The sequence below is a fragment of the Lynx canadensis genome, chromosome B1 (genome assembly GCF_007474595.2).
Source record: "Lynx canadensis isolate LIC74 chromosome B1, mLynCan4.pri.v2, whole genome shotgun sequence".
Taxonomy (NCBI): domain Eukaryota; kingdom Metazoa; phylum Chordata; class Mammalia; order Carnivora; family Felidae; genus Lynx; species Lynx canadensis.
In genome coordinates this window covers 102,882,518-102,899,418 of record NC_044306.2, presented here as the reverse complement: position 1 = coordinate 102,899,418, position 16,901 = coordinate 102,882,518, and the positions used below count along the sequence as shown (strand labels likewise).

The 16,901-nt window shown below is 36.5% G+C and overlaps 1 protein-coding gene across 3 annotated transcripts in view; it reads right to left on the bottom strand.

The window, feature by feature from the left end:
* Positions 1–15,777, bottom strand: part of BBS7 (Bardet-Biedl syndrome 7) — a 36,928-nt gene extending 21,151 nt beyond the window's left edge. For 2 of the 3 annotated variants that reach the window (XM_030313136.1, XM_030313137.1), the window contains exons 1-7: positions 15,596–15,777; positions 13,596–13,661; positions 9,526–9,588; positions 7,452–7,627; positions 4,899–5,085; positions 2,399–2,471; positions 1,618–1,734 (exon numbers count right to left, since the gene is read on the bottom strand). In XM_030313136.1, the coding sequence (XP_030168996.1) occupies positions 1,618–1,734; positions 2,399–2,471; positions 4,899–5,085; positions 7,452–7,627; positions 9,526–9,588; positions 13,596–13,661; positions 15,596–15,631 (718 nt within the window). In that variant the 5' untranslated portion in view covers positions 15,632–15,777. Of the gene's footprint in view, positions 1–1,617; positions 1,735–2,398; positions 2,472–4,898; positions 5,086–7,451; positions 7,628–8,736; positions 8,814–9,525; positions 9,589–13,595; positions 13,662–15,595 lie in introns of those variants that run through there. The other variant, XM_030313138.1, reaches the window with a different exon arrangement.
* Positions 15,778–16,901: the final 1,124 nt, after the last annotated feature.

The window sequence follows — 16,901 nt, the reverse complement described above, 5'->3', positions numbered from 1 at the left end:
GATAGAGGTGACAAGTTATTAATAAAACTAATATTAGGGCCAAGTACAGACAAAGTAAGGCTGAAAACATGTATATACTGAATCAGAATGGGAAAACAAATAACAGAAAACTTGAAGCATAATCAGGTATCCCCTTTTCTGCCCACATTCAGCCATTTCCAAGACTTTAAATATAATCTAAATGGAAATGGCTCATAAGTTTTTATCTCTAGCTCTGGCCTCTCCCCAGAGCTCCAGACTTCTACATCCAAGATCCTATACAGCATCTTCTTTGAGACGTCCATTTGCATCTCAAACGTCCTATGCCCCAAAGAAAATTCTTCATTCCCCTTTAGCGTACCCCATCAATGGTCCTTCCCCAAACACTCCTCATCTCAGTAAGGTATCACCCAGTTGTTCAGGCCAAAAATCTAGACTACATCTCTGATTCCTGTCTTTTTCTCACTGCCCAGACCAAATCCCTTAGCAAATCTTAACAGCTCTATCTCCAAAATATATACTGAAATTGAGTCCTTCCCATTTCCAACTACCATTAGCCTAGCTCAGGCCACTTATCTGTAGTCTAGACTAAAATAAATTATAACAACTATAACAATGACTTCCTAACTGATCGCCACACTTTCAATTTTCAGCTGCTTCCCCCAGATCCATTCTCCCTGGTATGTTTTTTGTTTTGTTTTGTTAGATTAGATCATATCATACTCCCACTTAAAATTCTCCAAAGACTTCCCACTGCACATAGATAAAAATTCAATCCTTTTCCAAGGTCCACAAGGACCTACATGATTTGGCCCTATGCTAAGTCTCTGACTTGTCTTGTCATGCTAATGCATTTAGCCACACTGACCTTCCCTTTGCTCCTCAAATGAATCAAGTTTACTTATGCCTCAAGTCCTCAGCCCTGATTTTTTCCTCTTTCTGGAGCATAATTTTCCCCCCAATTTTTACATTACTAACTCCTTTTCTTATGAATCAGATCTCGGCTCAAATTTCACCTTTTATAAGACACCTTCCATTACCATCCAGTCTAAATTTAGTTTTCTTCCTTCCACCTATCACTAATGCATCACTGTCTGATATTTTTTTCAGATGACTTAGATGAAGTTATCTATTTATTCATTTGTTTATTCTCTGTCTCCCCTAACAAGTATTTGTTGAAGGAATAAATGAATACATGAATAGAATTACTATACCTATAAATAGCCATCTTACTACTTTCTAAGTCAGATATAAATTTCCTCAGAAAGGTATAAATCCTTTAGAAAACCGGAATATTCCCTGACTCACTATACTTCTTCCTTGCTTAATATCAAATATTCCTAAATTCCAATTAATTTCCTACACCAAACAGTGAATAATGGATTTGATACTATGAATGGACATTAGCCCACAAAAGCCTACCTATCCTAAATTACCATTAACATTTCTTAATTAAAAAATGATGCCAAAGTATGACAGACCTGCTAAATAAACAAAGAGTAAATAAATCTGAGGTGGCTCTGTAAATTGTTAAACTTACCAAATACTGTGAATAAATAAAACAGAATGAACTATATAAAATTTAGGATATTTAATAATGAATGACATTTCAGAATCTAAACTACATCAAAAACATACCTCCCAGCTTTTTCTCATTTCGAATTTCCCACTTGTGTATCGGTTTGGAGGTAGTGATCTGAATAAGCCCAAGTTTTCCATCTGATGTTCCAAACAAAAGGTCTTCTCCAGAGTCACCTAGTTTATAATTAAAGTTAACATGTTAGGGGCACCTGGGTGGCTCAGTCGATTAAGTGTCCGACTTCAGCTCAGGTCATGATCTCACGGTTGGTGGGTTCGAGCCCTGTGTCAGACTCTGTGCCGACAGCTCAGAGCCTGGAGCTTGCTTCAGATTTTGTGTCTCTCTCTCACTCTGTCCCTACCCCACTCATGCTCTGTTTCTGTCTCAAAAATAAATAAACATAAAAAAACTTTTTTTTTAAGTCAACATGTTATACTTATCTCATGACTCATAAGATCTCCTTAAAACTGAAAAAATTTTCATATACATGGACTTTAATGTAAAAATATCATTTAAAAATATAAAAAGACAGAAAACTTAATTTTGGAGGATGGTTATATAGTCACAGAATTTTATAAACTAAGAGATAAGACCCTTCCTCATCATCTAATTTTAAGATGAGGACACTGAAAATTAAAGTTCAACAATTCATTATTGTTAGTTACTGGCAAGTTATCAGACTACTGTCTCAATTCCAGTTCATTAACATATAGTTACATTATTAAAAACTTAACATACAGTTAAATGATTAACTATACTTAATATATAGTTAAATGATTAAAAACCTGAAATATCTAGACTTAAATAACATAACACACTTCCTTATTTTATTGTGATTACCGCCATTTCCGTTGTGTAGTGCTAAAACAGTAGGTGGGCCAGGAACTTCAGTTTCATACATCACATCAGATCCCTGAAGAAGAACAAGTATTTTAAAACTGAAACAGAACATAAATTTATTATACATACTCCTTGATAACATCAGTATTCATATAAAGAAAAACTCTAGAATAAAAGTGCTGAAAAAAGTTAGACTGTGATTATTAACTTGCATTTCTTTAGCAATTTTGTATATGTTAACTCATTTTAAAATATATAATATTTAAAGATCACGAAGAAATATTTAAAATACTCAACACTTAGAAAAGTTTTCAGTTTAAATACTTTGTTTGCCCAAAAACTTGACACTGGTAAATTTTCCTATCAAAGCTTTCCAGGAATAAGTTGTTTGTTCTGCTTTCTTTAACTCAGAGCACAAATATTTAAACAGACCCAAAGTTACTTCCTAAGAAAAAGACAAGCCCAGGGGCTCATTTTTGCTTCCTGAAAAATGTGAATGAAGTTTGCCACCCGAGTCCCAGAGTGGTAGCAGACATGTGTCATCTAAGGCAGAAAATAGCCCCTACCTAACCCTCAACCTGAGTCTCATCGTCAACCTTAAGAGGTCATCCAGGTTCTCAGGATGGTAACTGACACAAGAAGGTTATGCAGATTTTTTTTTTCAACAGGACTTCTCACTCTTTAATGTGCCATTACACTTTTTGATACTCCAAGAAGGTAGGTGGTGAGTATCACCAGAACAGCAATATCCAACATCTAGGGTGTTATCTCTTAGGGTAGCACATTGAATGTATTGTTTCATTTAGTTGGATAATACCAGCAGGTGGGTTCTCAGTGTTTTCATTGTACAGAAGAAGAGACTGAAGTTGGGAGCAGTTAACTTGACATAGTCACATGGCCAATAAGTATTTGGGTACTTCCAAAACCTATTCCAGTGAGAGGCAGAATGACCTGTTATTTAGATAAGAAAATAAGTTACGTCCATTTATTTGTCTTTTTTAAAATTTTGCCACTTCTAATGTTTTCATTTAGTACACAGTATTTTGTGAAGCTATCAAAGAATAGGGTACTTATAAGTATCTACACTTACATGGAAAAAATAACTATGATAAATCATTCAACGAAAAAAATGTGAAATTATAGTAAATATGTAATGACCTTTTTGTTAAATTAAATATATATAGAATATATAAAAGTCATGTGCTTTATCTGTTATTTATAATTACATTTGAAATTTCATATATATCAACTATATAAACACAAAAGAATCCACAAGAAAACTGTTTAAAAAAAGGCTACTTCTGGGGCAATGGATAATGAGCAGTAAAGGGGAGGAAGGACGTATGAAGGGCAGAGCAAAGGCTTCAAGCTGTAACTTCCCACAAATCCTTACTGAATTCTTTATTTTTACAGCAAGTACATGGATCTCTTCTAGTTAAACAAAGCAGAATCCTAGAATCAGCTGGAACAATTTCTAACTGAATTCTAGCCAGCTCCTGTTTAAAAGCCTTATTTAAACAATTCATATTTGGGAGTACAGGCTATGGAAGAAATTAATTATTCATCTCTCTAGAATGAATCTTGAACATTACTTTATCTTCCCTTGGCAGGGGGGTGGGGGGGGCGGGGAGAACCTCATAGAACCATTGGATTTTTCCTTCTATAAAAGGACTAATACCAAGAAATGGCCATCTGACTATGAAATTCCAAAGAATGAGATAGCCTGTGATGGCACAGAATAAACAGCAAGATTTTTTATTCAACTGCACTATCATTAGCCCAAGTTTCTGATCCAAATAATCCACCTGTTCCATGTTATTTGCATTCAACTTTATTTTATGGATCCTGGTGTTTGTATGTATGTGTATTTTATTGAAAGTCACTTTTGAAGAGACATAGGTGTAACTATTATACTAATAACAATACCTTATGCATCATGGTTTTTAATAGAAATATAAGGACAATAAAATGATTTTTCCCTCTATCATTCATTTATTCATCCAACAAGTATTTACTGAGTGCTTATTTTGTTGCACATACTGTCATAAATATGGAATAAACTCAAATGATACATCCTTTGATCTCAACTATTCCTTCTTTGTTAAAGCCTAACATCCACTCCCCAACCCAATTTCCTCCATTTATTTGATTTTGGCAGGGAGGGAAGGGTAATGGAGGAAGAAAGCCAAAAAAAAAAAACTGCGAAGGGTTCTATAGCAAAGGCACTCCATTCAAACTGGACTAACTCGGAAATTATGTATGGGATTGGGAGGAAGCATCCTTTTTCCCATGTATGCCTAAAACTCACCAAAGATCTTAATACATTTGGCTCAAGTTAAAAAAAAATAGCATACCAATTAAAAGGCATTTTTTCCAGATATAATTTTAAGTAAGACATTTAAAGCGGCAGTAATAAGTAATTTAACTTAAATACACATTGTTCAGTAATACTTATTTAACATAAATTATGAAAAACTATAAAAATGCAAATCACAGAAACCTGTAAAACTCTGAGCACTCTGTCCTGGCAGGCCAATACTGGTGTAATACTAGGTAATCTTTCCACTGGAAGGCAGATGACGTCATTGATTTTGTCCCCGGAAAGGTAATAGTGCTGGTCTTTGCAGTCACAATAATGGTTATAGATGTAACTTGCACTGAGAAAGAGGTCTGAGCCAGATATATGCCTGAGAACATTAAAAGTAATATAAAATATCCATATTTTTAAAAATAAGCATAGAAAACTCCTGAACTTTTATGAGATGAAAATAAGTTTATACAGTTTCTATCATTTTATCACAGACTTAAAGAATAGATATTTTTCCCCCTCATTTCCCCCACTTAATTTTAGCCTTTAGGTATAACATTGATTTTGAAAGCTGTGAAGACCTTAAGGTCTTAGGCATCTCAAAAATTAAGCTCAGAAAAAATGAAAACAAAGACAATGATAATTTAACTGTCTATATCTGAAGACAATTTGAAAAAAGGAACTTTTTTTAAATGCATACTATGTGACAAGCACTGTCCTAAATGATTTACATGTATTACATGGATTAGCTTAATCCTCATAATGTTATAAAGCAGGGACCATTATTATTCCTTTTGACAGAGAACAATAAAATGTTAGGTAACTTGCCTAATGGCACACAACCAGTAGTGGAGTAGACTGCATTAGGTAGCTTTTAGCTTTAGAGTTAGCTTTCCTACTACTTTTCTGAACTGTCTAGCAAAGGCTGTTGGAAATGAATCTACTTTAAATGGTAAACAGTGAAAAAAATGATTTCATTAGATTTTTATCTTGAAAAAAAATGAAAAATATTCATTTTAAATTATATTTAACAAAATGTAGGCAATAATCATAACAACATTCTAATTCTATATCGAATCCAGTTTTCACTTGGGGAGCTGAAACTTGACAAAAATTATATACTAGTATATTACCTTTCACTTGTAGACTGCTATAACCATAAAGAAGGTGATAATAAAGAAGGTAATTTTATTTGAAGGTTTATTTGAAGGTGAAACTTCTAAAGTCTAGTTAAAAAGTTTTGGAATTAAAATTATTTCTTATCCTATAATTATCCTCATTGATTTTCTCTTCTTCAATTATCGCTTAAGTGGCCTCACTCTGTGGCTCTGCATATGATTTCAGTAGTCCTCAATATCATTTTTATCAACTAACAAAATTCTTTTTCAAGACTTAAAGTTTCATCTAGAAATCCATCTGTATTACATTTGCAATTATATTGCAGTTACACATTTTCCAAAGTACTGCTTACAATCACTATTGTTGACAAGAGCAGGGATAGATGGAAACGTTAAGCAGGGAAGGGATGCATGAGTGGTAACCAACTTGTAAGTTGTTGTAAGTGCTCTCTTACTGAATCTTGCCAAGTTATAACCTTGCTTTCCTATGCACCCTTATAAATTTGGGGACTCAGACAATAAATTTTCAAAAATTAAGTAAAGATCTTCTCCATCCTGCCACTGCCACTCCAATAAAAACATTTAAGAAACTAGCAAAAGCGATTATTGTCTAGGAAATTCCTTATCTTTCTCAAACCTTTGCCCACATATCCTTCTGAATGTGAGTTATGCTAATTATTAATGTATTACTTTGATTTTAGTATTTTACAATTATCATTGACCATGTCTATCTACAAAAGCATTTCAAAAGTATTCTATTCTTATTAAACCACTGAACTCACTCCCATGTACCACTGTTTAAATCTTACCTAATCTCACCAAACCAAAGTTTTGCGGCTTGGATGTCAGGACATGAGACATGCATTATACAGAATTATACAGGACAGCTGTGCATTACACAGAACGCTGAACTGAGTTAGCAGTTTTCAAACCAATGTCTGGTTGCTTATAGAACTTGGCTGCATTATAGTCAAATGAAGAACTTTTTTTCTTTTAACCCACTCCTAATAATTCCAATTCTGCAGGTATGAGTAAGACAAGAAATCTACTCTTTTAAGCTGCCAAGGGATTCTCCTCAGTAGTAGGTTTGAGGACAGTGTGTTAGATAAACTTTAAAGGCTTTTCAGCCCCCCATGATTAAAAAAAACTAAAATTTAAACTGCAAAATCTCACATATCCAAAAGCCCTTAAGGGAGTTATTTTTACTCAGGGTCTTAACTGATTTACCTAAAATTATATCCTATTGGTAGTTACCAACTTTGACGGCCAGCTTTTTAACAAAATGATGCTACCTCATAGCCAAAATTACCAGAGACATCAAAGGAACAGAAACCTAAACATCTCTAGATTTCTTTTACTTTTTTCTTTTATACCTTAATCATGAATCAATTGAACCAATTAGTCAAAAATTAATGTATAAATACTATGAGAGTCTTTAAAAGAAAACATTTCAACAACCAATTGATTTTGTACTGATTCTAGGTTAATTAGTTTCTTACTAACAAAGTGCCTTTAGGCAATTTTACTTCCCAGGAAATCTATTAAGATATGAGACTCAATCTGATGTTTGTCACCTATCCAAAATATTGTAAATGGATATGTAAAGATAAAAAAAGGATGAACATACATAGCTTTAATGCTTTCAGTGAGGTTTGTTTCAAAAGAGAGGAACTGTTTTCCTCTCTTTGTGAAGCCTCTAATCTCAGATCCTGCAGCAACAAAAATTTTCTCCTGGGGTGTATTAAGAACCCCTCCTAGCTCCAATCTTGCAATCTTCTGCCCTGGTAAAGTCTTGAACACTGCCTGCAAAAATCATGGGGGAAAAATTAAGTACACAAATTTATTGTAAGCATTTTCTTTTACCATAAAAAATGCTGTGATTTCAAACACACAAAGTATTATAGTTCCATTATATAGAAACATCTTTAAGATACAAATGTAGTTACTTCAGTGGGTCTTCAAGGTTTTTGGCTAAATATCTTCAAAATTTAGAATATTTATTGCCACACATATTTCAGCAACATCATTAAAATCTAAACTCCTGCAACTCAAAGTAGAGTTCATTAAGCAGTGGGATTAGTATGATTAGCCTTATTAAAAATGCAGACTTTTCTACTGAATGAGAACCTGCATTTTAACAAGATTCCCCCACTGGCTCCAATGGACATCTTTTTACGCTTGAATTGTCTGTTTAAAACTAATCTCTCCTGGGGCGCCTGGGTGGCGCAGTCGGCTAAGCGTCCGACTTCAGCCAGGTCACGATCTCGCGGTCCGTGAGTTCGAGCCCCGCGTCAGGCTCTGGGCTGATGGCTCGGAGCCTGGAGCCTGTTTCCGATTCTGTGTCTCCTTCTCTCTCTGCCCCTCCCCCGTTCATGCTCTGTCTCTCTCTGTCCCAAAAATAAATAAACGTCGAAAAAAAAAAATTAAAAAATAAAAAAAAAATAAAACTAATCTCTCCTGCTTTCTTCATAATTTTTATAAATTTTAGCAGTATAAGTAAAAGATTGTAGAATTTACTGAAAACCTGAATGTATAACTTGATATCTAATTGGAAATACCATTTGTATTATTAATTTCTTCCTGGTTATTTTCCATTTTATTATTGGCACCAATTTCTCTCCCTTCCCTCCAATGACTTTATACAGAGAATAAAGTATCTGGGAGAATATACAAATAATAGAAACACTGCACCTTCTGACAGTTTTTACCCTATTCAGTTTTTTTATAAATTCTACATAATGTATAGTGAATATATAAGTGTTCACAGCTCAGACCCATTGCTTGTAAACTATGATCTGTCAATATGATAATGCATTAATCACATCCTTGATTAGGTTACATTAAGAGGCAGAGGTGATGGGATAGTCACTTCCATGTTATATTATGTTACATAAGTTACATTAAGACTCTACCTTAGCTGACTGGACAGATTTTCCTGCTGGCTTGAAGCAGGTCACCATGAGAGGGCCAGTGAGAAGACCATATGGCAAAGAACTGTGGGGGCCTCAAGATGTTGAGAGCAGGCCCTGGTTTATAGACAGCAATAAAATGGGGACCTCAGTCTTACAACAGCAAGAATCTGAATCCCGTCAACAACCATGTAAGCTTGGAATAGGACCCCAGCTCCAAAAAGGAATAGATCCTGGCTAATATCTACACTGTAGCCATGTAAGACACGAAACCATATTCCTGACCCACAGAAACTATGAGATAATAGTATTGATTCAAACCCCCAAAAGTAATCTGTTACACACCATAGAAAATTAATATATCACCCTTGGCTGTCAAAGGTGTTTTACAGCTAGCTAGAACATGACTGTTGTCTTGCCTGTAGCCTCATACTTCATGTAACTACTTTTCTCACAATGCATTTTTCATTGTTTTTAGGACAAATTTAACCTAAGAGTATTCAACAAGTAGTGTGTTTCTCTTTTAGAAATCCTTTTTTCAAGGCACCTGGGTGACTCAGTCAGTTAGGTGACTGACTGTTGATCTCACCTTGGGTCTTGATCTTGGGGTCATGAGTTTGGGCCCCACATTGGGCTCCATGCTGGGTGTGGAGCCTACAAAGAAAGGAAGGAAGGAAGGAAGGAAGGAAGGAAGGAAGGAAGGAAGAAAAGAAAGAGAGAAAGAAAGAGAGAAAGAAAGAAAGAGAGAGGAAAATCCTTTTTTCTCCTAAAAAAAAAAAAAGCTATACATACCACTGCTTCTCCCTTCTTCATTCCAAAGCACATAACTACCCCATCGTGATCTCCAATAACCACCTACAATAGATTGAAGAGAATATGAAATTACTATAATTATGTCCTATTAACTTATATGGGGGAAACAAGATCTCAAAATATAAATCATAATTTTGAAAGTAGAGATCAGAAAATCCAGGAAAGTGCCTACACAAAAAATAATACTCCAAGAAATTACAAGAAAGGGGCAATGAGAAGGTAGGGAGAATCATTATTGAAGTTATTGGTCATATATTCTGTTCCTACAATGTAAAGAGAGCAAGAGAACAGAAACAGAAATGTCAGGGAGGTAATTTTTTTCCTTAACTAGAGGATAAGAATGTTAAGATTAACTTTCAACGTTTTATTTATTTTTGAGACAGAGAGAGACAGAGCATGAACGGGGGAGGGGCAGAGAGAGAGGGAGACACAGAATCGGAAGCAGGCTCCAGGCTCTGAGCCATCAGCCCAGAGCCCGACGCGGGGCTCGAGCTCACGGACCGCGAGATCGTGACCTGAGCTGAAGTTGGCCACTTAACCGACTAAGCCACCCAGGCGCCCCAAGATTAACTTTCAAAACAGATTATCAGTAAAGTTGTGATTGACCTACTTGATATTTTTAAAACCTTCTTAATAGAAAACTTTCACTCTATGCAAAAGCAGACAGAATATTATAATGAATTCCCACATATCCATCATTCAGGTTCAACAACTATCAACATGTAACCAATGGATTATTTTGAAATAAATACAGAGGGAGATTTTAACACTTGTTTCTCAGGAATTGGTAAACAAGCAGACAAAAGAGGATATAGATTAGAAAAACAATTACCTCTGATCTAATATGTATGTACATATGTATGTGTACATTCATGTACGTGTAGGATATGTGTGTGTGTGAGTGTGTGCTCACACGTGCATAAATAAGCAATTCACTCATCCTAAGTACATTATAAATGTTCTTTTCAAGCACACAGGAACATTAGAAAATCGACAATGTATTAGGACACAAAACAAGTCTCAATTATCAAAAAGTTGATGTTGTACAGGCCACATTCTTGGGTCCCTGATTCTTAACTTTGGTGTGGGGATCACAAATCCCTTTGTGCATTTTATGAAAGCTATGGACTTTCTTTCTAGAACAATGAACATTCACAAATAATTATGCACTCATTTTCAGGAGATTTATGGACCTTTGGTATTGGCAGATTCCTATTCAGATGAAAAAATACATAAGAACAGTTAAGGTTTTGAGTTTTTTTTTTTTTTTAAACACTACACTACTCCAATAATTTGTGAAAACAATAATTACAGGGATTCCCAAAGTGTGATTCCTAGATTCCTGGGGTCAACAAGAATGTTTTAGGGAATCTGGCAAATGAAAACTATTTTTCTAAGTAAGTCTTTATTTTTCTTTTTTGCTATGTTGATATTTACGATGATGATGCGGAGCAATTGTGGATAAAGTTGCTGGTGTCTGGCAAGAATCAAAACAATGACAACAAACCTTACCGGTTGTCACTGTAATCTTCATCACCACTTGAGAGTAAAGAAAAAAATCAAACTTCATGTAAGAATGTTCTTGATGAAGCAATAAAAATTATTAATCTTCTTGAATTTTGGCCCTTGAATCATGTCTTTTTAATATTTAGTGTGAGAAAATAAAAAATATGCATAAAGCACTTTTGCTGCATACCAAAAAACACTTAATACCAGTTTTAGTCACAAGCTGAACTATTCAATTTTTTCAAGAAACACAATTTTAAGAATGAAAGAACAACTAGCAACTATTAGCAATGGTTAAGGGGTGCCTGGGGGGCTCAGTGGGTTAAGTGTCTGACTTTTCGTTTCAGCTCAGGTCATGATCTCACTCACGGTTTGTAAATCAAGCCCTGCAAGCACCCAGCTCTGCCACCCAGCTCTGTGCTAACAGTGCGGGAGACTGCTAGGGATTCAATCACTCCCTCCCTGTCTGCCCCTCCCTGGCTTTCTCTCTCTCTCAAAATAAATAAACATTAAAAAAAGAAGACAATGGTTAATAACAAGCTGTTACTAACACTTGGTATTTGTAGACATTAAAAACAAAACAAAACAAAAAAAACTAAAAGAAGTGAGCTTGTCATTTTAAAGGAAAACAATTGAAAGTATTTGCTCCCAATGATAAAATTTGGGTTTTCAAGTGAAAATAAGTACTTCGGAAGACTTGAATCTGCCACTGTGAGCTTGACAGCTACTCCATACTTAACAACTTTTCTGAGGAAATCAGTAGTGACATCAACAAATGTGATTTGCTTTATATTTTATAATAACATTTGGAACAATCAACATTTGAACATTCAACTTTTGGAAGATCTGTATATCTCAATGAACCAATAATCTCAAATGACCATTACAGGATGCTATAAAACTATGCATGGGTAAAAGATCCATTCAATGTACAAATGGTTTTTAATGTATCAAAGTATGAAAAGCTAATCAATATGGCTTCTTAATCCACATTGCAACTAATGTTTAAGTAACTACTATTTGTCAAGTATATGTGAAGAGCCATAATTACCTGGAAAAGCTATTTAAATAACTCCTAATTTCAACTGTGTCTGTGTGAGCTGGATATTCTTTGTATGCTTCAACCAAGACAACAGATTGAATGTAGAAAACAGATATGAGAAGTTAGATGCCTTGCTTATGCCAGACTAAAGAATTTGCAAAAGTGTGACACAACTCCACTATTCTCACTAAATCCTCTTTTTGTTTTTGAAAATGCAGTTATTTTTTATTAAAATGTTATCTTTGTAAACATGTAATGGGTGTATTGTTTAAAAAATAAAATAACAAATATTTTAGATATTTGTTTTAATCTTAAGACAGTAATATTGATAGATATAACCTACATAAACAAAAGTTCTTTGGGATCCTCAATAATTTGAGAGTGTAAAAGGGCCTTAAGGCCAAAAAAGTTTGAAAAGTTCTGATCTAGTAGACCAAATACAATAAATGACAATGAAAAATATGTTGATTTATCTTAGTAAAATGTTACTACATCAGAATACTGTATTTATTTTGCAGCTATTAAAATATCCTACCAGTCTACTAAGAAATTATAATTGGTTTATAGAAATCATAGGATCAATATTGCTACAAAAATTATTGTCATTGTGGGGCACCAGGGTGGCCCAGTTGGTTGAGTGTCCGACTTCAGCTCAGGTCATGATCTCACAGTTCACGGGTTTGAGCCCCACGTCAGGCTCTGCACTGACAGCTCAGAGCCTGGAGCATGCTTCAGATTCTCTATCTCCCTCTCTCTCTGCCCCTCCTCCCCAAATAAATAAACATTAAAAATATATTTTAAAAATACAGTTATCATTAATTAAATAAAAAGTTCAACATCAAAATACTTAATTACTCTTAAAAATACAATGAAGTTTAAAAAGGATTTTCCCAGGGCGCCTGGGTGGCTCAGTCAGTTTACTGTCCCACTTCAGCTCAGGTCATGATCTCACAGTTCAGGAGTTTGAGCCCCGCATTGGGTTCTGTGCTGACAGCTCAGAGCCTGGAGCCTGCTTCAGGATTCTGTGTCTCCCTCTCTCTCTGCCCCTTCCCTGCTCACACTCTGTCTCTGTCTCTCACTCTCAAAAATAAATAAACATTTAGAAAAGTTTTTTTTAATAAAAATAAAAAGAATTTTCTCTATATCCTAATGTGCTTTATGTACACAATCTAGTACACACAATTACACACTGAGTAAATTGTTAACAGGGGAATGGAATATATTTTTCAGTCAGTCAACAACATTTATCAAGCAGCTTGGAATATACTTTTCAATAAGTTTGCTCAAACTATTACAGATTGTACATAAAAATTATAATATCCAAGAAAATTACTGACTGTGGATGTCCCTTGGTATTCCAACGTCTGTTCAAATTAAAAGAAATTTGTTTCCATTTTAACATCAGCATTTTAAAGAGAGTAACTTACTAATAAAGAAAGGAATATAAACCTCTTCTCTGTCAGAGCAAAGAGATAGGGAGAAACCAGGATCTGTACAGTACCTTTTGTGTGGCTCTATGTCTTGAGGCAGGAAGTACCTTCATAGTCTTCTGAGAGGTCACTCCCACCTAAGGAAACACACCAGCCACCTAGTGAATGTTTTCTGATACACTAATTTGAAGTGATTACATAAGAGATTAAAAGAACCAGGAGATTCAATTCACTGTGTATTGCAATTAGTGATATGAAACAACTACTATCAGTGATGAACTTACTTTCTAATGAAATATATGCCACAAATGACAAAATTTAGGAACCACCCCAAAATAGTAAAATTTATGCTATAAAGTTGTCAAGCCAAAAATAATGTGACACTAGTGGCAACATACTTTATGAACACATATTTCTAGAAGCCTTCATTAAAACCTTCATACAGTTATTCGTTTTCGTACAGTAATTAAAAATCTTTGGAAATAGGTTACAATTATTAAAAATGCGACATAGAAGACTTCTGCGAAACACCGAACATGCTGAGGGTCATGTCATCCAATCTGATAGTGAGGACTATTTTACAAAAAGTATGGAAGATGTAAACCAGCAGGGAACTGTCACTAGTGGTGCACAGTATGAGAGAAGAGGTGGGGAGGATGGGGACCAATGGGACAGACATTGCAGTAAACAACAGATCATAAAAGGATTTACATATAGTGTAGAAGTACAACTTTCTTCTGTATTCTAAGGAGTAGTACTAAAGTTTAAAGTAATCTGTTTAGGGGGCGCCTGGGTGGCTCAGTCGGTTAAGCCTCCGACTTCGGCTCAGGTCATGATCTCGAGGTCAGTGAGTTCGAGCCCCGCCTCGGGCTCTGTGCTGACAGCTCAGAGCCTGGAACCTGTTTCAGATTCTGTGTCTCCCTCTCTCCCTGCCCCACCCCTCATTCATGCTCTGTCTCTCTCTGTCTCAAAAATAAATAAAACATTAAAATTTTTTTTTTTTAAATAGAGTAATCTGTTTAGATTTGCATTTTTCAAACATCATTCTAACAAGTGATGTGAAGGACGGCTTGGAGGGAGATGAAGCAGGAGGCTAGGAGCCCAAATAAGAGGCTATTTCAATTACTGGAGAAAGAGAAGATGAGGACCTGAATTGGGGGTAATGGAGATGGGGAAAAAATGGGACCAGTCAAGAGATGTTTAGGAGACAAAAGCAGTAGCAAAATGTGGTGACCAGTTCACTAAGGAAGATATTACGGTGAAAAGTACCTAGCATAGCTAGCAGGGAAACTGAGGGGACAAACTTTTGTATCATGAGCCAAAACGGGATCACTGAAAAAGGAGATGAAAAAGAGGGACAGAATGGCTAGAGCTGAAATACTGAGAGGCAGGATAGTGTAAGAGAGAGAATACCAGCTCCGGAGTCAGAGACTTTGTTTCAAGTTAAGCACTTCATCCTTTTTCGCTGTTAAGTAATTACTTTCTCTGAGTCCCTAGATCCCCATCTATAACATTATCTACTCAGAGAATTTTTATGAAGAGTAAATAGTAATGTAAGTTAAGCTCATGAAGAAATTACATGTGCAATAAAGAGTTGTCGTTGGCTTTTATGATTATGTGGCTGGTGACGTCCAGCTCAAAGCGAGAAGTGTCTGGCGCTCGGGAGAAGGGGCTGGGGAGAGATGGAGGGAGATTCCCGGAGTTACGGGCCAACAGGTAGCTGCAGCCTGGGAAGCGTACGGCCTTGAAGAGGAATCCGAGATCACGTCAGCTCTTTTTAGGTATTCAAGGTATACTCTAAGTGTATACATGTACATTCTATATATTCTAGGTATGCTGGCAGCCTCCAGCAACGCGAGAGCGTCTGCCGCTTCTTTCCAAGTCCCCGCGGACCCTCAAGGGCGAGCAGTAGTTGCCCGTGACAGCGACAACGAGAGCGCAGCACCCAGCCCTGCACCTTCGCCGCCGCACCCCCTCTGGGCGACCCCGACAGACGTCAGTGGAAGGACAAAATCCTCTCAGGGAGCGGGGCTCGTCCCGCTTGGCGCCCGCTTTATTCCCTCAGGTTTACCTGTAAATAATCCGCTCGGTTTAAATTTAGATCCATGACGGTGGCACCGATGCTGGGGGCAGCGCCGGAACCGCACGGGAATAACAGAGGCTGCTGGACCTCAGGCCTCAAGGGTCCCGCTCGCGTCCCCTCGAAAGGCCAACCCCCCCTACGGCGGCCTCAGTTGGGGATGCACAGGCGTGGCGTCAAGGCTGCGGCGTCCAGTGTGACGTCAATACGCTCACGCGAGGGGAGCCCACGGCCAAAAGGGAAAGCCCCGCCCCTCTCCCAAAGAACCGCCCACTGACTTAACCTGCTCCAATCACAGGCGGAGAGGAACGGAGGACTAGGCCCAGGACACTAGAGAAAGGTGGTTTCCAGGGAGACTGGAGACGCAGTCTTGGCTCCACCCCCACCGCGGTCTAGAGAGGCACCTCTTTAAGTCTTTCTCAGTGTAGACCCCTGATGTGAAACTTATGTTGACTCTGAACTATTTTACTGACACGGGAAAGAGTCCTTCAAAGAATTAGTTTCCACCGTTACAGGAGTTAGCTTACCACAATAGTTACCAAACTTTTGGCCTTACAGCCCCTTCCCAAAACTCTTAACAAACTATTGAGGACCCCAAAGATCTTTTGTTTATATAAGATCTGCTGATATTTACTATATTAGAAATTAGAACTGGAGGGGCGCCTGGGTGGCTCAGTCGGTTAAGTGTCCGACTCTTGATTTCAGCTTAGGATATCTCAGGCTTTGTGAGTTCAAGCCCCGATTCAGGTTCCACAAGAGTGCAGAGAGTGCTTGGGTTTCTCTCTCATTCCCTCTCTCTCTCTCTCTCTCTGCCCCTTCCCTGCTCACAGGTTTGTGCTCCCTCTCTCAAGAATTAAAAAAAAAAAAAAAATTAGAAATTAGAACTGGAATTTTAAAAGTGTACTTAAAAATAAACTTATTACATAAAAATTTTAATGAAAACATTTGGGAGAAAAAAAGATAAAAAGTCTGCAAATTGGTGTTTGCAAATCTATTTACTGTCCACCTGAAAAGACAAGCAAGTCCCAGATCTCCTACTGCATTCCATCTGTTGGTATATGTGGGTTGTTTTATTTAAGTATATGAAGAAAATCTGGCGCAAAATTAACAAGTGGTAGTTTTTTTTTTTTTATGCTCGTAACTTTTGGCCATTTATTTTTATTTTTTATTTTTTATTACATGAAGTTTATTGTCAACAAGTGGTAGTTTTTTACAAGCTAATTGCAATGTGGAATGTGTCTTCATTATATAACATCAAAGAAATCCTATATGTTAATATCACCATGGATTTAATCAG